This window comes from Malaclemys terrapin, chromosome 4, assembly GCF_027887155.1.
Source record: "Malaclemys terrapin pileata isolate rMalTer1 chromosome 4, rMalTer1.hap1, whole genome shotgun sequence".
Taxonomy (NCBI): Eukaryota; Metazoa; Chordata; order Testudines; family Emydidae; genus Malaclemys; species Malaclemys terrapin.
Window position 1 is genome coordinate 111,017,792 of NC_071508.1, and position 23,916 is coordinate 111,041,707.

The following is a 23,916-nucleotide window of genomic DNA, read 5'->3' on the forward strand; positions in this document are numbered from 1 at the left end:
AATACAGTATTTTATTACATGATCACTTACTATTGCATGATTTCGTGCAGGGGTTCTCAAACCTTGCAATAGCATTCACCACATGTTAAGAGGGAGACTTTTTCATGTACCTTTCTTCCCATTTGCAATTGTGCAGATGACCTCCCTTCCCATTTCTAACCAAGTAACATGCCTGTGGCAACTACAGTAATTGTTTATCTCAAATGTAATGTCCAGAAAGTAATTTATTCTAGTTGTCTCTAGTGTGATTTTAGCAGGTGAAAACAAGGAGGACTATAGCAACTTTAATCAGCCTGCTTTTTGTGGCCCACAAGCAAGAACTCCATGGACACAAGAACACAGTTTGAGAACCTCTGATGTCTGATTAGTGGCTAGAGCAGAGGATCTGGCAATCAGAATTCTTGGGTCCTGTTCTTAGCTAAAAGAGAGCATGTGGTGTGTTAGTCAGAAATAATGGACTAAGATTCAAGGCTCTTGAGATCCATTCCTTGCTCAGTCACTGACTCTCTGTGATGTTAGGAAAGTCACTTCACTTCTCTGAGTCTCAGTTTTCCCATTTGTAAATTGCAGATAATAGGCCTTTGGGATCCTCCTAATGAAAGAAAAGTGTCTGTGGTTATAAATCATAAATATTTGCCTCTTCTTCCATAACTAAAATTCTCGTCCAGACCCTATTCAGGTTCTTATATCACCCTCATCCCTATAGCATCTGAGCACCTTTCAGAAGTACAGTGAGCAGAATGACTAGCATCTGTCAAGTGTGGTTCTTTCTTTCTCTCCAGGGAGTAATTGTGCGTGGGGATATGGGGGCAGGGTATTTCTGTGTATATAATAATGTAAGAGAGGTACACTGCACTATGTGTTTATATTAGCAAAAAGAAGGTTGCAGAAGTGCTCATTGAAGTTGGAATGGAAGGTGTGAGGTTTGTGATGGGTCTCAATTGTTGTGGGAGTTTGTTCTATATTCTTGGATTGGCCCCTGGGAACTCTGTTTCCTGAACAGATGAGTTTTACCCTTACTTTGTTCAGTTCCATTACCCCCTTATCTCCCATCTTCCTAACTATAACTCTTCCTCCTCCCTGGCAGCCATATTGCACCCTCTGGTCCATTGAAATAACAACGGCTAAGATCATCTTCCTGGCCGGTCACTGACCACAGCATTCCCATCTCTGCATCCCTGTAAGGGCTTCCCCAGTGTCCCCTCATCAGGTTCCAATGTCTTGTCCTCATTTGAAAGGCTCCTCTGCCTTTCCCCTATTCATCTCCCCCTTGACTCTGATTATGACCCCAGCCCCCTCTGCTCCACCAACCATGCCAGCCTTGTCTGCTCGTCTGTCAGCTTCTCACACAACTGGCTCATTACATACAGGCCACCCTCGCTGAACTGATCCATCAGGATCCTGCACTCCCCTCTATCAAACCCTCCCATCCCACTACTGACACCAGCCTTGTGAGAACTCGGCTGGATAGGGATGACTGGGGTGGGGGAGGGTCGGGCATATTATCCATTCGGCATCCCCCACACACCCTGCAGGTGTCACTCCGCTTCCTGTGTACTTTGGAGCAGGGACCTTGTCTATGCAGCACCCAGCACCAGGGATCCTGGCCTGAGCACGGCTCTGCCCATCACTGCCATGCAACCAATAACAGGACGGTCCAGCACCACCTCAGGGGACCCCTCAGGGTGGTTCAGTCCCCACACCCCTCATGTCTCCTCGGGGTGGTTCAGTCCTCACGCTCCCCACATCGTCTCGAGGTGGTTCAGCCCCCACCCCCACATGTCCCCTCGGTGTGGTTCACGTCTCCCGCCAAACCCTTCTGCTCCCACCAGCTTAGCCCCCCCTGGTTCAGTCGTGCTCCCCACTTAGGGTAATTCAGTTTCTCTCCCCTCCGGCTCCGTGGTTGGTACATTCCCCTAGTGCCCCCCTCCCCTTCAGCTGCACCCGCGGTTGGTCCGCCCCGGCCCGCTTCCGGCCTGTGCCGGGCCTGGTTCCGGTGTCCGCCCTCCGGCTCCTCCTGTCCGTTGCCGCTGTCGCCGCGATGCTGCTATTGTCCCGGTCCCGCGGTCTGAGCAGGGCGCTCGGCCGCTCGCTCTGCGCCCTCCGGCAGGTACCGCCCGGGGGGGCGCCCAGGGAGGAAGAGGGAGGGAGGGACGGACGGGCAGCAGCAGCGCCAAGGGCACCGGGACGCGGTGTCACGCCCCCGTGCTGGGCCGCCTCCTGGAGAAACCCCTGTGCCCGCTCCCCCGCGCCACCCCGGCCCGCCCCTATCGGCCGCTCCCCGTGGGACCCCCGCGAACTTCCTGCCGTGCGCCCCGCCAGCCTCCGGGGAACGTGACCCGCAACCCCTCCCCTGCTGGGGCTCCTGCCAGGGTCACTGCGGACAAGGAGCCGGCGGGGGCGGGCCGGGGGCAAATCTCTCGTGGGGTCTGTCGGTGGACCGGCCTGGCGTGGGGCGTGGTAGCTGGGGGAAGCCCCAACCCCAGGGCCTGCCAATCTAAAGGACTCCTGAATGGCCAGGGGTATCTGAGTGCAGCCCCATCAGGGTGGGGCTGGTGGAGTTGGTCCTGAGCATAGCCACAGGCTGCACCGTTTGGGCTGGCAGGGCCACGTCAACCCCAACCTGACAGGGAGTTGAGAGGGCAAATGCAGGGTAGGCTGACACCATCTTTGTGGCTCATATCGGGAGCAGGCAGCCGTTACAAGCTGTGAGTGCTGGAGGAGCCTTCTGAGATGGAGTTACAGGGACAGTCTCTTGTTCACAGGGGCAGTGCTGCTGTCAGGTCATCCTCCATTAAATAAATAGAAAGGCACAGCCCATGCAACTAAACATTTTTGTAGCTGTCTGATACCAGGATTTTTTTATACCCACTCATATCTTGCTCTCCTAATACATATTCCCTTTAGTACACAGGTATCTCCCCTTCTTGTATCAGCTCTCTATCCGGTTTCTGTGTCTTGTTTTGGTATTGTTACTCTAGAGATGCTAGTAATTTCTACAGCACCTTAGGTGTTCATAAAACTTTACAGGCACACAAGGACTGATCTCTGCTCCAAAAGCAGTATTGTGGGAAGATTTGTTAAGGTAGGAGAAGTTGGCAAAATATAAGTGGAAGTGTGGCAGAAGACAAGGAGTGGCAGTTGGATACCCCAGTATTGGGTGAGTAGCTAAGGAAGAGAGATGATAGCAAGGACAAGGCGTTTGTACTTGATGTAGAATGAGCCAGGAAGTCAGTAAATGGGGGATGTGTTTGGGATGGGAGGTTATCAGGGCATTGGGCAAGGAACATAATTTTGTAATTATTCCCTGTAAAGGGAAATCCTGTTTTACTAATCTATTAGAGTTCTTTGAAGGGGTCAACAAACATGGACAAGGGGGATCCAGTGGACATAGTGTACTTAAATTTCCAGAAAGCCTTTGACAAGGTCCCTCACCAAAAGCTCTTACGTAAATTAAGTTGTCATGTGATAAGAGGGAAGATCCTTTCGTGGATTGAGAACTGGTTAAAAGACAGGGAACAAAGGGTAGGAATAAATGGTAAATTTTCAGAATGGAGAGGGGTAACTAGTGGTGTTCCCCAAGGGTCAGTCCTAGAACCAGTCCTATTCAACTTATTCATAAATGATCTGGAGAAAGGGGTAAACAGTGAGGTGGCAAAGCTTGCAAACGATACTAAATTGCTCAAGATAGTTAAGACCAAAGCAGACTGTGAAGAACTTCAAAAAGATCTCACAAAACTAAGTGATTGAGCAACAAAATGGCAAATGAAATTTAATGTTGATAAATGTAAAGTAATTCACATGGGGAAAAAATAACCCCAACTATACATACAATCTGATGGGGGCTAATTTAGCTACAACTGATCAGGAAAGAGATCTTGAAGTCATCGTGGATAGTTCTCTGAAGACGTCCATGTAGTGTTCAGCAGCAGTCAAAAAAGCAAACAGGATGTTAGGAATCATTAAAAAAGGGATAGAAAATAAGGCGGAGAATATCTTATTGCCCTGATATAAATCCATGGTACGCACACATCTTGAATACTGCGTACAGATGTGGTCTCATCTCAAAAAAGATACACTGGCATTAGAAAAAGTTCAGAAAAGGGCAACTAAAATTATTAGGGGTTTGGAACGGGTCCCATATGAGGAGAGATTAAAGAGGCTAAGACTTTTCAGCTAGGAAAAGAGGAAACTAAGGGGGGATGTGATAGAGGTATATTAAATCATGAGTAGTGTGGAGAAAGTGAATAAGGAAAAGTTATTTACTTGTTCCCATAATATAAGAATTAGGGCCACCAAATGAAATTAATGGGCAGCAGGTTTAAAACAAATAAAAGGAAGTTTTTCTTCACACAGCGCACAGTCAACCTGTGGAACTCCTTGCCTGAGGAGGTTGTGAAGGCTAGTACTATAACGGGGTTTAAAAGAGAACAAGATAAATTCATGGAGGTTAAGTCCATTAATGGCTATTAGCCAGGATGGGTAAGGAATGGTGTCCCTAGCCTCTGTTTGTCAGAGGGTGGAGATGGATGGCAGGAGAGAGATCACTTGATCATTACCTGTTAGATTCACTCCCTCTGGGGCAGCTGGCATTGGCCACTGTCGGTAGACAGGATACTGGGCTGGATGGACCTTTGGTTTGATCCAGTATGGCCAGTCTTATGTTCTTATGCTCAGTGTGTTGAATATAGTGGAGAGGGAAGAAAGCCAGGGAGATCAGGGAGGTGGTGATCATCCAGGCAAGAGAGAATAGGGACATAGACAAAGAGTTTTGACATTGGGAGTAAGGAGGAAGAAGCAGATTTTGAAAATGCGGAGGGAGATGCACCAGGATTTGATGGCAGTCTAATGGGAGGAGAGGAAGACAGAAGCCTCAGGGCTGTGGGCTTGAGTGACTGGAGGATAGGGGAGTGGTCAGCAGGAATAGAGGAAGGGGGAAGGAAGAGAGGTTTGGGTTTTGACATGAGGAAGAAAGGATGTGTGGAAAGAGAACTTGAAGAGACAAGCAACACTATGGGGTTGGAGAAAAGAGAGATGAGTTGCCAGCATAGGAATCATGGGAACATACAAGTGGTGAGAGAGAGGAAGAAGAGAAGGGCATTGACCACTGCCACTTGGGCACAACAGTGAAGAGAACCACCGCTTATGGAGTGGTTGAGCAGGTAGGGCCCCAGAAGCCCACAGAGGAGAGGGTCTTAAGAAAGATGGTGTAGTCTACAGCACTGAAGGCAGCAGAATTCAAGGTGAATGAGACCTTTGGATTCATCCAGAAAAAGGCCATAAATAAGTTAGTGGAGAGGTTGGCAATTGCATGGGTGGGGAGTTAGAGAACAGGTCAAGCTGTCAGTTTGGTAACAATATCTTCCATCTGCTCAGCATTACTGTCGGCATCTCATCTCAGCATCCATCTTTTTCTCTACCTAACTAATGCTACACCTCTACCCCGATATAACGCTGTCCTCGGGAGCCAAAAAATCTTACTGCGTTATAGGTGAAACTGCATTATATTGAACTTGCTTTGATCTGCCCGAGTGCGCAGCCCTGCCCCCCCGGAGCACTGCTGTACCGCGTTATATCCAATTTGTGTTATATTGGGGCGCGTTATATCGGGGTAGAGGTGTATGTGTAATTACTGACTATTGAAACCAGTGAGTAAAGTGGAAGACCTGGATGCATCTCTTGTTTGCAGCAATGGGTTGTGCTGGCCCTGCCTGTTAGTGCAGCAATCATTTCTGCTGTAAGCAGCTTTTCCACCAGTTCCTATGTGTGGGCTGCAGCCTTTTCCACAGGGCTGATTGCTGCTTCGCTGGTCCCTCTCTTCTATGATCTCCCCGTCATGCCACTTCCAAAGCTGTCAAGCCCTTAGATTCAGTTTAATACAAGTTCCACTTGGGGCCATGAAACTGGCTTTGCCTGGCGTGGTTCTGTTTTCTCAATGCTCTTATCTGAACTGGCTCTTGTTTCCAGGATAGAAATAAGGAGACTGTAGAGGGAATTTGCAGACACACAGCATGCCCACAGCCATCTTGGGGTTTATGTATTCCATAGAGTGGGGGTTCAAATGTGCTGTGATGGATGGCAGTTCCATAAAGAGTAGGATGCAGGAGATGGGCCTCTGGTGTCAGATTGATTCCATCACGTTGAATGGTCCTGAGAAGTTATGTGGCGTTAGGGAAAGATTAAATAAATTGATAGCTTGGTCTGGGGAGGTATTAGTCAAATTTTTGTTAGTGGTTCACTCTTCCATGTTAAGGCTGGTTCTCTTAAGAGATCCATTGTGCTAAGGTCAGCTTGCTAGACCTAAAGCTCTTGCTTCCTGTTCAGGCCCCTACTTTCCTGTGAAGGGTGTGCCAGCATTAGTTGTTCGGTCAGACATTAATGCCAAGTGTCCCTGAGAGTAGATGCGGTCCCAGCAGATTTATTCTGGAAATGGGATGTTGCCCGTTAATGACTCCCCTGCCAAACACCCTCTATAGGCTAGGTTGTTCTAGAACACCACCCCTAAGGGGTAGAAGCAAGAAAGCCCTAAGGAACACAATGCAGTATATACAGACCCTCAACATCTTGAATCAGAATGTCTTCCCACCTGTCTCCTCTGTCTTTACACAATGCATGGTCAACCTGTAGAACTTGTTGCCAGAGGATGTTGTGAAGGCCAAAACTATAATGGGGATGAAAAAAGAATTAGATACGTTTATGGAGGATAGGTCCATCAGTGGCTATTAGCCAAGATGGTCAGGGATGCAGCCCCATGCTCTGGTGTCCCTAGCATCTGACTTCCAGAAGCTGGGACTGAATGATGGGATGGATCATTTGAGGATTGCCTGTTCTGTTCATTCCCTCTGAAGCACCTGGCATTGGCCACTGTCAGAAAACAGGATACTGGGCTAGATGGTCCAGTGGTCTGACCCAGAATGGCTGTTCTGATGTTCTCCCCTTCACTATAAGGCCCTCTGCCTCTTCTCTTACAGAAGACTTCAGTTCTTTAGGGTAGGGTGGTCCAGCTACACTAGAGCATTTTAGAATTTCCCTGGGCATAACAGCAGCTCTTAGAACACACAAAGACTCCGCTCCCATGGAAAGTACCATCTGTGGATTTTGTTTTCCACAGCCACCCATTATAGCATGAGTTTCCCAAAGTCTATGCTTGTAGTGAGCTGGATCCTAGCAGCGCAGGGTTTCTGCAGGCACACATAGGAGTCTGGTGCTCCTACAGAATCTGGGACAACACGACCTGTTCCTCTACAAAAATGCTTTTGGGGACGCTAGGATTATCCCTGCCACGAAGTACCCAAGAGAGGCATCAGGGACAGAAGGGAGCTCACTTTGCTCAGTATATTCAATATTTATATAAATGTTTAGGGAGCCGTGTAACATGAGATTGTAAATCCATAAGGGAGTACTCGTGACTAAACTGTGAAAGCCGCAGAGCTCCAGTCACCAAAATTTCAGACTGAGTTTCCTTGTATTACATTCTGCCAGTTTTTCACAGTATAAAATGTTCCATTTATATTCCATCTTCTACAAAGTGTCAATTCCAGTGGACTCTGGTGCATCTGTAACATCTCATCAATCCTGGCAGTTTGTGTTATCGGATCTATAAGAATTTTCAGAAATACGTCTATGTGAGACATAACGCCCAGGAGTCAGTGCCCAGTTATAGCTGATATCATGTGTCTTGCTGAGGTTGAAGGCAGATTTCATCTGCAAACTCTCCTCTCCCTCAGAAGTTGAGATTTAACTGAAATAGGATTCTTTCATTTCCTGCCTTGACTAATGAGAAGTGATGCTTTGTCGTGTCCCACCCCAGAACTGTGGTGGTTGAAGTGATCCTTGTGTATAGTTTGTAGGAGTTCTGGTGTGCTTCAGCTTGGAAGGTGCTATCTGAATATGAGTTACAATACATAATAGGGCAGGGATCTTGTATGACTGCACCTTGAAATTTGTTTTTGTTTTTAAAATAAGGTTGATCTGAGTTAGGAACATTTTTGATGAGTTCCTGGGGATTAAATGGAAGGTTACAAAGTGGGAGATCCTGGCACCAGTGAAGTCATTGGGAGTTTTGCCTTTGACTTCAGTGGTGCCAGAATTTCACCCAAAGGTCACTTAACTAAAAATTTTAAAAAAGGAAACCAGTTGGAGCTGTTGAGGCTGTGGGAGCCAACAGTTTGGAGCTGCAATTCTAACTTCGCTACAAGTTGCCTTAATGTGTAATGGCAAATCTGAGGTGCCTGGGGCTTTCTGGAACCTGTTCCTTATTCAATGACTGTGGGCATCCCTTTTCAAGGACACAATAGCAGGAGATGCAGGTGGAAGCCAAGGAATCTGAGTTTAATGTCTTGCTTTCCAGACCCTTTTCTATGGAAAAAGGTGTCAGAGTATTTGAAAGATTCTTATAGACTAGAGTGTGCTGCAATGCAGTAACATGCTCACATAGTGGGACATATGACCTGTCTCCCACCTATTGGTTCAGGTTATAGCCCAGAATCCTGGGAAAAACATAGTAACCTCGGGAGCTTCTTCTTCCTGTTGTTTGCAAGTCTGATAGTGTCCCTCTTCTCTCTGACAGGGGAACTGTAATCTGGGGAGACGCTCTCTGTCCGGTGAGTCTTACACTTGGGATTAACAACTTGTATTTTATTTCATTTCATAACTGCATAGACAAAGGGAAGCGAAACTAACCAGAGCTGCTGATAGAAATAAACTGGAGCTATCAGAGTCAAATATATCCTCAAAAATCATCATAAAGCCAAACAGTTGGTTACAAATTAAATCAGAAGCAAAACAAGTTGTGTTTCTACAGGTGTCTGAGTTAGTATAAATGATAATCAGTCCATTCAGCTAAATTGAAGATTCCCAAAGGCAACAGAGAGATTGAGTGTAACTCCTAAATAAGCTCATTGGAGATAATGGTGCTTTGATTTTAGAGTTTACAGTACATTTTTTTTCAGACTCTAGTGTGAATGAGTCCCTCAGAGCTCTTCCTGAAGGCCTGAACTGGATCCCAAAGTGCTCTTGCTCTGGACTACATAGTCCATGTCCACCCTTCCATTTTTCCAGTTCTGCTTTGACCAACAGTTAAAACTGCTCAGCGTCTACAGTCGTAAACCCCAAGCTTTTGATCTTTAAAGGGAATATGTATTTTAGCAGGGAACAGAATGTCAGAGTTGCAACTCACCTCCTCAGAATCATTTTCCAGTGAAATGATCTCTTCCTTCTGCACTTGCATAGCTCTGAGGAAATCAGTATGTCCTCCTTAATCTGAGATCAGGCCAGAATCTTAATTACCCGGTATCTCAGGAGAGGCAAAGGTCAGGATTAGAAGTATATGATAAAGGTTGCTTAGTCTCCATCCTGAAACCAGAGAGCATATGAACACGGTGGAGCCTACAGGGTTTAAGAAATGCTGAGAAATTATTCAGGAGGGAACAACCTTCCTCTCCAGTGCTTTTTCAGAAAGGAATTTTCTTTATGGGAGATTCTCCCTGTCTATGCTTCTCACAGGGCCACAGGCTTTCCTGTGGGTGCCTCTTGGGGATCAAGGGGCTCTTGTCCTATCCTTATTTGGAGCCCCCTGTTTCTAATACCAACATGTATGAAGTTTTAGCAGTGCCCAGGGAAGGTCTTTGCCAGGGGGTATTTGGTTTGGTTTCTCTCTCTAGTTGGCCATTTTCTAAATTCTGTGGCTCTGGGACATCTGCTGGTTTATATCCTGCCCTTTAAAAATGATCCAACGGCGCTTAGATCCCAGAGCAGGAGTGTTTTTTCTTTTGTTAGAAATCTAAATGATAACAAAGCTGCTGTTATGCGCTGACGGGCTCTGAGTGGGGCAGCTGATGTAGAGGGGCCTCTGTACAGCCTCCAACTGCACCCTGTCCCAGCTGCAGCCCCACATTCAATCAGGATGGGCAGCAATGGTATGGGGCCTTCTTTAGGCTCTGTTAACATCTGAATAGATTCCACTGAGCATGCTTGGAAGGGTCTCTTTGCGTTGGTTCTAACCCTATAAACCCTCCCCTTTGTGGTGGGTGTATGGCTGGGTAGGTGCCTATAGGATAATGAGGTTTTCAGTTGAAGTGGTTTCTACCTTGCAGGTGTATCTCGGAGCCAGGGGCTGGCTTACACCAACAGCAGCAAGCTTGTGTAAGTATCCATGGAAAAGCTAAGGCCTGCTGCAGCATGTCAAGGGGAGGGGCTGCTCTAGCCCTGGTATCTGGTGGTGTCTGCTCTAATTGTCATCAACCCCTCTGCACATCCTAGGGGCTCAGAGTTAGTCTCAGGAAATTCGTGCGCTCTGGCTTTATGGGCCAGGAATAGAGAATGTTACCTAAATATGTGCTGGTTGGATCTGAATATTGGGACGTGGAAGGGGCGACAAGAATGAAGAGATCAATGGTGAGGGGGAGAGGATGATTCATGTATCCACCTGTTCATGTTCTCACTAATACTGTGCCTATCACTGTGATATTTAGTGGTGGCCTCCCAGCAGGGACCTACTGGAAGCACAGCGACACAGATTCTCCTTGAGGAGAAGTGGGATAGTTCTGGAGCAAGTGATGCGAGGGCAAGGCCTGCACTGCTGGGGTGGTCGTGGTACTTCTCCCAGACACGGCATGCCTCCCTCCCCTGGGAGCCCACAGCATTACCCACTGGGCCATGTGTACTGAATTTCTGTGGCCTGCTTTACAAGAATTGTGGTAGTGCTAGAGGATGTTTGCTCTTGCTTCCCAAATGTATTAGCTCTTGCTGAGAATGATACTTCTGTGGCATCTCTTTAGAGCACTTGGGATGCCTGGCCTCCCTTGAAGGGGGGTGTCAGAAGTGTCTGACTGGCTTTCTGTGATAGTGTCAGTCTTGAAGCACCCCTTGTAGTGCTGATGCTCCTAAATTAGAGACAAACAAATCACTATTGCACTAGCCAAGGGTATGGGATTGGACTTTGGGTCAGCTCTTTGGCAGGTTCTGAAGCCCCAAGACTTCTGTCTACTGACTTTTTTAACACAGCCATTACTGGGGTACATGCTTGGAATCAAATTCTGTACATGCCTGTTGTCCCTGAACTTCTTGGCTCCCCAAAGGTAGCAGGCTGCTGAGTTTCCTTTGGGTGCCTAGCAGGGTTACTACAGCATAAACCAATAAGTAAATGCCCCTTGGAGCAACTGTGTATGCATCGTCAGGGCAGCTGAGTGGCCTTCGGATCAATTGGAGCAAGCCAGTGTAAACTCTGCACCTCACTCAGCTGTTCTTGGGAGGCCTGGGCTGACCACACCATAGGCTTTTTCATTCAGTGTTCATCTCTCTCTCTGTTTCTCCAGGATAAACACCTCCAGTGTCTTCTCCGTCCGTTACTTCAGAATCACAGCAGTGTGCAGTAAGTAGCTAAGAACCAGGAACCAGTGGGGCTAATTGGTCTGCTCCCCTCTGACTGGAGTGCACGTGGCCCTGAGCCACAACTGAGTCCACCTTTCCACTCTTGGTCTATGCCTGCTTCACTCTATCCTCCATGGGTGAGTGGTGGGGGTTGGGTTTGTGCTTTCGGCCCTATTGTAGTGTGTGGCTTTCTTGTGTTAGGTGTTTCCGGTACTATGTGACTTCTTGTCCATGGGAGAAGCTCTTTTCTGTGTGATTTGCTGTCAAAAAGTGTGGTGTTGCTCATCTTCCTCACTTCATCTGACAATCACTGGGCTGCCCCTTTCCAGGCAATTCCCAGTGGCCAAAATGGAGAGGTGTTTGAGTGTGTGCACTGAGCTCTGAATATGTGTGCCAGGCTCTCTCTCTCTCTCTCTCCCCCCCTCCCACAGGGAATGACGTGATTACAATTAACACACCGGCATTTGCAGAATCAGTCACAGAGGGAGATGTCAGGTGGGAGAAAGGTAAGAAGTTGCCCCCTCCCCATTGACTTTGCATTGCTGTTGCATTTTTTCCATGTTTCCATGGGGCAGCCCTGGGCACAGTTTGTAGCTGGTTGGCTGAAGTGCTGCTTCTTAACACCTTTCAGCCTGGGAAGGATGAGGCAGCAGTGTGATAACTACACTTTCCATTGGGGCAAAGACCTCTTGGCACTATCACTGCCTGTCTAAGGACCATTCTGTCCATGGTGTAGAAGGATGAGACTGGAGAGATACCTGAACTAGGATCAGGAAGACCCTGAATGTGCAGTAGATCTCTTCAGCTTCACACAAAAGAGGTCGTGCAAGTCTAGTGTGAAAATTCTGGATTACTGGGAGACTGTGCTGTGGGTTGGAAGGGGAGGCCAGAGCACAGCTTCCTGCTCACAGTGGTTCTTATGTTGTTCAGCTGTTGGAGACACAGTGGCAGAGGACGAAGTGGTGTGTGAGATTGAAACAGACAAGGTAGGAGTGTTCTGTACTGGTCCCCTTCTGCTTCCTTTCCTGGGTCTGTGTTCCACAAGACTGCAGGCCCTGCCTGTGCCCCTGTTCCTTTCACAGTTTAAAACCTTCAGTTCTTTAGTATAAATGCTGACTGTATCTTAAATTAGTGAAATCCTTGCTAGTTTCTCTTCTCTCCGGTCATTTGATGGTGCTGGGGGCTGTCATTTTACTGATACTTCCCATCAGGGACTCCAGTCTACATAGCAGGACTCAGGAAATCTTCTTCTATTTAAATACAGGAGAAATCAGAGACTGTGTAGGGTAAGTTCAGATCTTAGAAAAATGGCTAGTTTAAGAGTGTCACTTGGGCTATTAAATTACCCAGAATAATTTTTAAAAGAATTTTCCTCAAACTATTTTCTTTTAAAGTGCTTGCTTGCCCCTGAATCCATGGGAGCTGTGTTTCCTGTGTCATTGCCAGGCAGGCAGCTTGCTGTACTTCCTCCCCATTTCATGCTGTACCCTCTCTAATGAGGCAGGTGGATCAGGCTGTTATGCTGCTGGCTTCTTTTAAAGGCTCAAAATCGCAGCAGTTTTTTGTTTTTTTTTAAAGGTGAGATGGTGCCTGTGCAAAAGGGGCAATGCGAAGCTCTGGTTCCCCTCGTGGTTTGAAATCTGGGGCACAGGACATCTCCCTTCATGCCCCCTGCTAGAGGCGAGGGTCTCCTACTGGGGGGAGGGATAGCTCAGTGGTTTGAGCATTGGCCTGCTAAACCCAGGGTTGTGAGTTCAATCCTTGAGGGGGCCACTTAGGGATCTGGGGCAAAATCAGTACTTGGTCCTGCTAGTGAAGGCAGGGGGCTGGACTCGATGACCTTTCAGGGTCCCTTCCAGTTCTAGGAGACAGGTATATCTCCATATATTTACTTGGATATCTGTTCACTTTCAATGGTCGGGGGGATTTCACTCCTCTTCTTTTTGCAGACATCAGTGCAGGTTCCATCCCCGGCAGCTGGCGTGATTGAAGCCCTTCTAGTACCTGATGGGGGGAAAGTGGAAGGAGGGACCCCTCTGTTCAAACTCAGGAAAAGTGGAGGTAAGTCAGGAACATGTATTTAGTCCAGGGGTAGAGTGTGAGAATGTGCAGTGACACTTTGAGGTGCAAGTTGCATTGTGAAGGGGATAGGATAGTATCATGGTCATTCTCTGAAGTGATGTCCCCTCCTGGGTTCTCCAGTGGGAGAGAGTGGAAATGGAGAAGGGCAACAGGGTCCTGTGTTGTATGTGCATAAGCTGGAGATTAGTAGACTCTCTAGGTGGAAAGGAGAATAAATGGAGAGAGAATACATTTATACGGTAAGGATCAGTCTCCTGCGGACGCATAAGTAGTTACTGTCTCCCCTGTCTTTTAATACAAAACTAAGAACACTCAGTTAGGTTAAAAGAAGCAAATTTAAATAGGATGAAAACATAATTAGCTTGTGGAACTCTCTGCCCTGTGGTACAAGGAACCTCTGAGCATTACTGTACCATAAATATTTGAGGCCTCAGCTTCAGCCTGGGATCCACTTAGTTGTTCCTGAGCTGAAAGGAGCATCTTCTAGGTTTTTATAACACTGAAATGCACTCCGAGAATCCGGAAAGGTGAATGTTGATAACTGGCCAGACGCAGGCCTGTGAGGGCGGGTGAGAGCCTGGACATGGCTGTCTCACGTTCCAGACTGCAGCTGCACTTACAATTATTATTCATTTGTCTTTCAGATGCTCCCGCCAAGGCCAAACCCACAGTGGCCCCTCCTGCAGCAGCCCCTGCACCTGAGCCTGTGGCTGCTGCCGTTGCTCCCCCTGCAGAGCCAATCCCCACTACGATGCCTCCAGTGCCCCCTGTGTCAACACAGCCCATCGATACCAAACCTGGTGAGGCTGCAGCCTTGTTCAGTCCTCTTTTTGCAAACCCTGCCTTTTAGTGGGAGAGGAAATAAAGTTAAGGGCAGCAAAGCAATCTTGAAGTTTGAGATGGAAGCTTCTCTGCTTTGCTGCCCTGTAAGCTCCAGGCCTGAGATCTCCAGTCAGCCTGGAGCCTGCTCTCCCCATAATCACAAGCCATGGTTCACTCCTTACATATCCTGTTGATTGAACACGGGGCTTGGAGGGGCCTATAATCAAGCTGTTATTGGCAGGGGCCTGGCTAACCCTGTTTTAAGATCCCATCTTGACATATGTATTCTCTGCTCTCAGTGTCTGCGGTGAAGCCGACTGCAGCTCCAGTGGCAGCTCCTGGTGTGGAGCCAGGAGCCAGCAAAGGTGCCAGATCAGAACATAGGGTAAGGTTCAGGGGACCAGGGCTTCTCAAAGTGCCTTCATTGCAGGGTAACAGAGGCGAGGACCTTTCTCTGGAGTAAACCTTGAGAAGCCTATCTAAACTGTCTGGGTATGATCATGCCCAGGTGCGTTGGGAGGAGAGTGTTCACACACAGATCAATTAGGGGCTGTAGTGGCTGGGTAAATGCTCTGGCCCAGGTGCTCCGTAGCGGCTAGGCAGTTTTGAGGGTGAGGTTTAAGGAAGGGCCTTCTCTCAACTACCTTGGGGGCAAGGGCTTCTAGTTAGGAAAAGGGAGTCTCAAGCTATGATGTGTCGCTACTAGGTAATGACTGGTTTTGTGCTGCCCAAGTGTCCTCAGCAGAGATCAGGCAATGCTGCTTCCGCCAGGGCCGTAGGTGTGAAACCTCAAGGGAATGTGGCAGAGCTGCTCACACAATAACGTCTCGGGGAACACTGGTCTGTGGCTTTCTCTGCAGGCTGCTGTTCTCACGCTAGCCCACCCACCAGCTCTGCCCCAGGAACTTTCCCTTCAGCAGAGCTTCAGGGGGGTGCAGATCTGGGGCACATTCTGCCTTTGTCATGATTCAGTTCTGTTTTTCAATCAAACCATTTCCTGAGCTGGGAAGCCTCTTTAGTGAGCTTGTGGCAGCTCTCTGGGCCCACTGCACTGCTGGTAATGGGTCCACCGCACCCTGCCCAGAGTGATCAAGTAAACAGCTCACCCCAAGGCACAGGCTGCTAATCATCAGGAGGGAAGACTGAGGGCCCTGTGGTTTTCCTCTGCCCATCTCCCCTTTCTATTAACCCCATGGCTGCTCTTGCTCACTGTCTCTTCAATTTCAGGTGAAAATGAACAGGATGCGTCAGCGCATTGCTCAGCGCCTGAAAGAGGCTCAAAATACGTGTGCCATGCTGACCACCTTCAATGAGATTGATATGAGGTGAGGACCATGCTCTCCCCTCTGCCCTAGCAAGGTGGGGCCTCTCCCTCATTGCACCCAAACCAGCAGCAAGTGTCGCTGGTCACGCTTTTTGGGCAGGCTGGGGCAGTGTTACTTTGGGGCTCCTGTGGTCAGGTTTCTCATTGCACTCCTCTGGGCAGCTTCCTCCAGGCCATCCTGATGTCCCAGGATGAGGTCTGTAGTTCACTCAAGGTCCTTGGGACTCCATGGGGTCTCTGCTTCTCAGAAGTAACAGGAGCAACCTGGCTCCTCTTCTGTGAAGCTCTTGGTTGAGGACTGGGTAGTTCTGAGCTGAAAAAGCTGGAGCAGCCTGTGTTCTGGCTACTGGCGATATGAAGACAGTCTCCTGCTTCCTCTTAACCCTTAAGGTGACTGCTGGGGAGACTGGAATGTGAGTTGCTTCAGGACAGGTAAGGTCCAAGTAGCTCACCTTACAGATATGGGCATCCCCCCAGCTGTGTCCTGCACAGTGCGCAGACCTGGCAGTCTTGTAAAGCGGCTTTCCAAGATGGTCAGCATCCCTTTCCTATCTCTTTTGATCGGTGGGGTTCTCTTGACTCGCACCGAATGCTTGTGGGCTGACCACACTAATGGGTTTGGAGGGTGGGCAGCTTAGATTTCAGTGCATTAAGGGAAATTGTGCCCAAATTGAATTGTCCTGTGAAATCCTACTCTGCTTCTTAAGACAAAACATGTAAATATTTGGGGCTCAGAACGATAAGGTTGGCAAAATAGTCTTGATTGGAGGGGAAGTGCTGCAGCTTTATCTCCTCTCCGAGGCTAATCGAGGTGTCGCTTTACGCTAGCCTTGGGCTCTTGTTGCAGCCAGTAATCTGGTTTGGATTGATTGCCCTTCTAGCTGTATGCCCTGCTGCCGACTCGCAAGGGCCTACACTGAGGCCTCCTGCTCCCCACTGGGGCTCAGCGTCTGAAAGGAGGAAGCCATAATGAGCCGGTTTCTCAGCAAACCTCCTCCTCGCTTCTGCAGCCCTTGTGTCTTGGGAGGCGCTAATGACTTTGGGCAGTAATCCTAGCTCTAAACAAGGTTAGGTGCAGGAAAACAAACATTCTAATCCCATTGAGCCCCGACCCACCTCCTGCTAAAACTGCCTCTTCAAAGAGGCATGGTCTGTGGAGGGGGCAGGGCAGGGGGTACAATTCCAAAGTAGGTCTTAGCCCAGCATGGGCAGAGCTCAGGCTATGCTGCTCAGTGCAGTGTGTGTAACTGGTCTCTATTCCAGTCAGTGGGAGTGAGGGGACTAGGTATTTCCAGGATGGGCAGAGCAGACACTGCTCGGTGCTCAGGCCATTTCTGTGGCATTTTGGGAAGGCCTCTCGCTGTGGGGATCAAAATATCACATGCATACAGCCTGTCAGCACCAAGCAAGAGGGCCAGGTCTTGGAGCAGCAACATGTGGCTAGGGCCCCAGAAACCAGCACTGACGCTCCTTTTGCCTGCTTCACTGCTGAGTCTTCTCTGTCCCTTCCCCCTTGGCACTCCGTGCTGTCTCGCCTCCCATCCCCACAGCGATTGCAGGGCAGCCGCTGGAGAATGAGCACACAGTTCACCTGTACCCACTGCCCAAAGCACCAGACACTGGATAGTGGTTGTGACGCCAGAGATTCAGCTCTCTGTAACACCAGCCCTGGAGCTCTGACAGATCTGGGGCACAGCACATTCCTGCCAGGCAGTGCATCCTTGGAACTGCAGCAGATTCGTCTGGGTTTGTTGGATTTGTGGCTCTGGAGGGATTCCTAAAGCAGCTTCTCTGACAGCAATCTTGAAACAAGCTAAAAGTTGCCCAGTCTGTTACTTGGGGCAGAATTTTTCAGCAGCTTTGGGATAGAACATTTGTTGTTGCAGGTTTGTTGACACAGGAAATCTGTAAGTTATGGAAGAAGTGAGTAATCTCTTTTCCCCTTCACCCCTCCATTCCTGGTGGTAATGGTTGTCTGTTGTTTTTTGCAGTAACATCCAGGAGATGAGAGCCCGGCACAGAGACTCCTTCCAGAAGAAGCACAACCTGAAACTGGGCTTTATGTCAGCCTTTGTGAAAGCTGCAGCCTTTGCCTTGCAGGAGCAGCCCGTTGTGAATGCGGGTGTGTGTCCCGGTTGTGTGGAGACAAGGGGCTTCCTGAAGCATGTGGCTAAGCCTATAGAGAGCTAAAGGCTCCAGAGATCCACATGTGAAAGGTGGGGAAGAGGGAGAGGCTGTGACTACCTCTGGGCTGTAATTAGCCTAGCTGATTTCCCTTATGCAGGTAGGAGCCAGCATGCTGGGAAGGGCCCTTCATAGTGACCCCAGCAGGAGCTTTCAAGACTCTGACAGGGTGGGTGCCGTGTATATTAAGGTGCATCCCAACCCTGGGCTGCTCATTAGTAGAGGACATATCCTACTATATTTCACTGGAATGGCTATTGTCTGGGGAGGGCAGGCCCTTAAGAGGTGTCTCCTGGGGGATCAGTTGTACCTATGAAGGGAGAGGAACACATGGGGGAGGTATGGGTGTCCCAGGGGAGTGAGCTAATCCTAGCCAGTTCTCCATCTCTCCAGCCATCTTTACCTCTGTGCTGATGCTTCCCCAAAGAGGCAGTGGGGCTTAACCCTCCCCTGGCACTACATTTAAAAGCATAGAAGTTAGAGATGAGCAAGTTGTTGGTGGTCAGTGACTACTTCTGGCCCTTCATGACTGCAGAGCCCTGGCTCTTGGGCTTTCTCTGTGTAACTGTCTGTTTTCCTCTCTCTCCTAGTGATTGATGACACAACCAAAGAGATGGTATACAGGGACTATGTGGATATCAGTGTTGCGGTGGCAACTCCCAGGGTATGCCCTGCGGGCTCTTTACTTGGCCCAGACGTCAGCCCAGGTTCTGAAGGGGGGATACAATTAGCTGAGCAAACTGAGCCATGGCACTCTAGGGTGGCAGAAGCTACTCACGTGAAACTCCAATGCCCAACACTGTCTGGTCCTGCAGCGAGAGAGTTGCTGGCCACTGGCCCAGCTGGCAGGGGACACAGCCACCACAGCTCTTACGGGTTATTGGGAAAGTCCAAGTTGGTGAGACCCCCTTCCCCCCCCCGTCTTGGCCTCACTGATGTGGGCACACCAGGGAGTGGGGGAAGTGATGTGTCCTGGCTTTATGTTTAGAGACCAACCTTCAACCCACAGAGCAGTGCAGATAGCTGCCTCCCCTGCTATACTGAACCGCTGTCGCTGTAAACCCTGGGCAACACCCAGGTGGACACTGCCACTTCAGACCTAGTTGGCCCTGAGCAGGGGTGCTGCATGCATTCAAGGAGGGAGGAGAGGAGTCGCTCCCCAGGTCGGATGGTGGATCTGCTGTTTCTAGTTTGGGAGGCAGAATTTGCCTGACATTGAAGTTCTGGATTTGTGAGGGGAAGGAGAGTAAATGATGTGCTCTGCTCTTCATGCTCCCATCTCTCCTGTTCAGAAAGGCAGGTGGTTGAGTGTACCCCAGTGGTAACTACCTTTGCCTGAGACCAGATTCCCCATGCACCTGTTTGCTGCTACATTTGACTCTGACTGGGCTCTTTGCTCCCTCACAGGGTCTCGTGGTCCCTGTCATCAGGAATGTAGAAACTATGAACTTTGCTGACATTGAGCGAACCATCAACGAGCTAGGGGAGAAGGTAACAGGAGATGGGACTGTAGGGGGGTGCTGGCCATGGCTTTCTGAGAGGGGTGCAGAAGGAAAGGAATGAGCAGCCAGCTCAATCCGTGGCAGAAGCAGCACTGATTTCTGGCAGGGACTGCTGGCCATGCACAAGTGGGTTCACGCTGTGTGAGGGTTTACCTTTGGTCCCTCTAACTTGCTGCTTGTCTTTAGGCATCTTCTGTGCATTGTACTAGCTGCCAGCCCTACCTGTGACCTCTTCTTGTGGGACAGATCCCTCTAAGTCTTTCCCTTTTAACTGAGACTCCCAAGCAGGCTTGGGGTCCTGCTGCCCCCTTGCTCCCGTTACCTCTCCTTTAGACCAAGGCTTGTTTATCTCTTCGGAGGCAGGTAATTCCCCAGCTGACAGGTTTATTGGAAATCAAGGCAAGAGAATCCTATCACAAATCAAATGGTGGAACTCAGTGAAAGTAAGGGATAAACCTTGTAAGTGCTCCTACTAGAGGAAAACAATAATAACCCACTCCTAACTTTAGTGACTGTCAGTCCCTTGTGGTCTGTCAGTGGTGCCATGGCTCTGATTCAGCTGAGACATGGAGCTGTTCAAACCATGGAACCATATCGAAAGTTCCAGTACAGCTCAGTGCCTCCTCTGTACAGTAGCGTACTACCACTGACTTATGAACTTATCACTGCCTCTAAGTCTGCATTCTCCCCTCCTCTCCACCCCGTGTGACTGTCTATGTTGGCTGAAGTGGTGTCAGCATCTCACTAAACCCTAACATTAAAGGGACAGAGCCCATATTTTAAAGTAACCCCATCTAAACATCTACATTAGCAAATCTAAATTGGCAAGTGAAGTTCTTTCCATCACCTGTTGCTTGTGAGGAGTTTTCAGAAGAGGCCACACCCAATGAATGCAGTGAGTGAGGAGCTTTGCTCCTCTTTGGTGTCCTGGGTGCCTTCAGTCTGAGCTGCTCTCTAAGATCCTGTTCTTCTTGTTTCAGGCCCGAAAGAATGAGCTGGCCATTGAGGACATGGATGGGGGCACCTTCACAATCAGCAATGGAGGGGTCTTTGGGTCCCTCTTTGGGACGCCCATCATCAACCCTCCCCAGTCTGCCATACTGGGCATGCATGGCATCTTTGACAGGCCTGTTGCTGTTGGAGGCAAAGTAGGTTGAGCTGCATGGAAGGCTCCAAAGGGCTGTATTCAGTGTAGTTAAATGGGCAGAGGTGAGGGGTTCAGCAGCAGACAGGACCCTGGTTGTAGCTGCACCAGATGGAGTGGAGGAAGCCCTCCTAGAAGGCTTTCCTGTTGCAAAGTTACTTACTCGGAAGGACACAGTGGGTCCTGTAAAGGGTTCTAATGTTGGTGATGGTGCCAGTCCGTGGTGTTGGGGACCAGACAGGCCCTCACCCCTCCACGCTGGTGCAGTGGGTAGCAATGAAGAATGCAGTGGCTGGCAAAGGGATTTCCTGGATCCCCTTAATGCTGTTGGGAGAGGGTGCCTTCAGTCTCCATGCTAGACATCAGCTCCCCTCCTGAACGGCATTCCCTGTTACCTCGCACAACCCCACCCAGAGCTTGTGCTTAGTTAGTGCATGACAGAAGGAAGGTGCGGAGCTGAGCCCTGTCAGCCTGCTGTTGTCTCTTCTCTCCTGGAGAAGCATATACCTTGCTGAGCAGGTGATCTTTTTACACCCTCTCCTTATCACGCAGGGCAGGAACAGCTAGGTCTTTCTCAAGTGGGATGGAAGCCAGTACAGGAGAGGCAGGGCTGAGCTCACGTGCTCCATTTCTCCTCCTCCTCAGGTCGAGGTGCGGCCCATGATGTATGTGGCGCTGACGTACGATCACCGGCTGATTGATGGCAGAGAGGCAGTGACTTTCCTGCGCAAGATCAAGGCTGTGGTGGAGGATCCCCGTGTGATGCTGCTGGGCCTCTAGAGCACAGTCTCAATCCCATACAACCCAACCAGGGCAGGGACGCAGCACCAGCAGGGGCAATATAGGGCATTCAGGAACCAGCAGGAGTTCATTCCAGTCTCCTCCCCTCCCCTGTGTCAGGAGGGGTCTTGGAGGGAACCCTGGGGTTAGCTCCTACCTCCTTTCCTGCTCTCTCTCTCGAGAGAGAGAGATGGTTCAGTTTCTCCCTTGGGCTGTTATCCATTGGGCAAACTACCAAATGGCCTAGGCTCTCCAGAACCACCTATGTAGCCTCTTTCTCGCTTTCCCCTCCTTCCCCAGACAGCTGAGCGCGCCTCACCTCCAGCAGAAGCTGCCTGCTACTGCGCTAGGGTGGCCTTCCCCAGCGGCTCCTGTGCCAGTTCAAGTCCACTTCCAGCACTGGAAGGGAGGGAAAGGCTCTTGTGTGTCTCTGCCACTTGAAAACACCCCATTCTCATCCACCCCACAAAGCCAGCCTGGGATTCCCGGGGTGACTTTGTAGCAGTGTTTGATGGCACCCCTGCACTCCCCCCTGCTCTGGTGATCTCAGAGGCATGGACACTGCAAAGGCTGTCTGCCTCCCCTGCTGTCTCCTGCTCTTCAAACTAGCAGCTGAGGTGTAGCCATTAGAATTCAGGCACGTGTTTCCCTCCCTTCCCAGACAGGAAGGCAGAAATAGCCCCTCCCACCCTCTTCTGTGTTGAGGTTTGGTTCATTTTCTCTGGCCTGGTCTACATGGCGTGAATGTCTGATGTCTGGCAGGGCAGGGTCAGCAACCTCCACCAGGGGATGCAGCTCCATTCCCTGCTGGGCCCTAGGGGCCACCCCTGGGCTTAGGCCACTACCTGCCAGCAGTTAGTATAAGAAACACCCCCCCCCCCCCCCGCAGCTGCCTTTGAATTACAGCCCAGTGTTGATGGGTGAAACCATCAGTTTCCTGTCTGCAATGGCCTGGCCTGTCCCCTGCTGTGAGACAGCTGGGCAAAGGGCCCCTGCATCCTAGCCCCAGACTGCTGGTGTGTGGGGGCATATCCTTAGTACATAGCGTGCACATGAAGCAGTGAGCGAGGGGCACTTGGAGTCCCTGCCGGGTCTATTATTCTCACCCTCTACACAATTTTGTAATTAAAGTATTTAACGCAATGGGTTTTAAAGACATAAACCAGGGAAATGATCTAATGGTGGGGTGTAGCGGGGTGGGAAAGGGGAGCAGCAGTGTGTACGTGCTGGCACTGGGTTTTGAATGTATGTCCCTGACTTGGTGCAAGAAATTAGCTGGAAGCACCATGGGAAGGGTAGTCCCCACAGAGGGAAATCTCGTGCTGGGCCCTGCACCAGGGCATTTGCCACCAGCGTGATGATGGAAGTTGAGGCAAGATTTTTCTGACTGCATTCTCTGCACCAGGTCCCTCTCATGGCCTTTTTTTGTCAAGGGAATAAATTCATTAACTCTGCAAGCCTGTTTTTGTCTGAGGGCTTAGATAGCTGTTGGGGAGGGGTATATAGCCTGGAGTGGCCTCCTCAGCTGGCCCCTTCGCTTGTCATGTAGGGGGGCTTCTCCGATCATCAGGTCAGGTGTGCAGCTCTATTTGCCTGTCTGTAGCAGCATCAACTCTTGTTTCTCATCATGCTATGGGTGTTAGCTTGACTATCTTTGCAGCTGTGGTGGGTTCAGAGCTGTGCCTGTTGTCTCTGCTATGGGAATGAGAAACACAGGTGGTAGTTTGGTTCCATGATTGTCTGTTAGGTGTCCAAGACTCCTGTTCAGTCAAACTCCAACTGGATAGGAACTTGCAGGGGGTTATGGTTGCAGTGTCATTTTAGGTTGCAAATGCAGGGGTCTGATGTAACAAAGAGAGATTATACCCTTCCTACTCTGTGGCACCGGGACCACTGCAGGTAGAAAACATCACTTTGACAGCCCAGTACTGGCAGGATATTGACAAATTAGGGCTGTGCGGAGCAGGGTCTCCAAAACAATGAGGGAGCTAAAGCTATTGGTTTTTGGGGAAAGACTGAGAAGTGAAGCTCTAGCGTGGCAGTGCCATTAATGTGTTCTTTGCAGAGTGCTCTCACTGCGCGGGTAGAGGAACATTTAGGTTTGCAGAGGAAGGTAGAATGAAGGTTAAAAGATAAAATGAAGAAATTAAAACCGGAAGCTGAATCTCAGACATGAGTCTGCTATGGTGTTACGTTCAAGGGCTAGGGCTTCTCCCTTGGGCGATAAACATTAGAAAACAGCTCCTGTCCATGGACTGCATCAGCCCTTGCTGGGGGGTGCTGGGTAGGTCCCTAGTAGTTGCTTTTACTTGCCCGTTTCACAGCTCTGAGCATGGAACAGCCTCTTCTACTACAGGATCCAATTGTATCTACAGCAATGGCACTAAGGAGAGGAAACAGGCACCTGGCTGTAGCCGAAAGCTCGCTGTGCTGCTGGGTCCTGTGAGTCAAGGCTGTTTTCTTTTGTGATGGGCTCTGGCTTGTCCAGACTCAGGAAAGCTCATGTTCATTTGGAAAAATAGCCATGAGGTACAAAATATTTCTCCTTGTACGTAAAGAAAAAAGAAGCTATTGTGCTATTGAATGGCTGCAGGGAGAGCCCCTGTGGAACTGCCCACCTGGTTATGTTATAAAATGTGTCGAATATCACAAGCCTGCTGTATGCACAGAGTTAAAAACACGAAAGGCAAACCCCACTTGTGGAGCTG

General features: G+C 49.5%; 1 protein-coding gene across 1 annotated transcript; it reads left to right on the plus strand.

Moving 5' to 3' along the window:
* The first annotated feature begins 1,959 nt into the window (after positions 1-1,959).
* On the plus strand, positions 1,960-23,379 carry DLST (dihydrolipoamide S-succinyltransferase). Its single transcript, XM_054025920.1, has 15 exons — positions 1,960-2,110; positions 8,570-8,603; positions 10,095-10,143; positions 11,316-11,371; positions 11,802-11,876; positions 12,301-12,356; positions 13,320-13,431; positions 14,097-14,252; positions 14,574-14,659; positions 15,502-15,599; positions 17,590-17,720; positions 18,373-18,446; positions 19,190-19,273; positions 20,265-20,432; positions 21,074-23,379. Exons 1-15 carry the CDS (start codon positions 2,042-2,044, stop codon positions 21,206-21,208), a joined length of 1,383 nt encoding a protein of 460 aa, XP_053881895.1. The 5' UTR covers positions 1,960-2,041; the 3' UTR covers positions 21,209-23,379.
* The last annotated feature ends 537 nt before the right edge of the window (positions 23,380-23,916 follow it).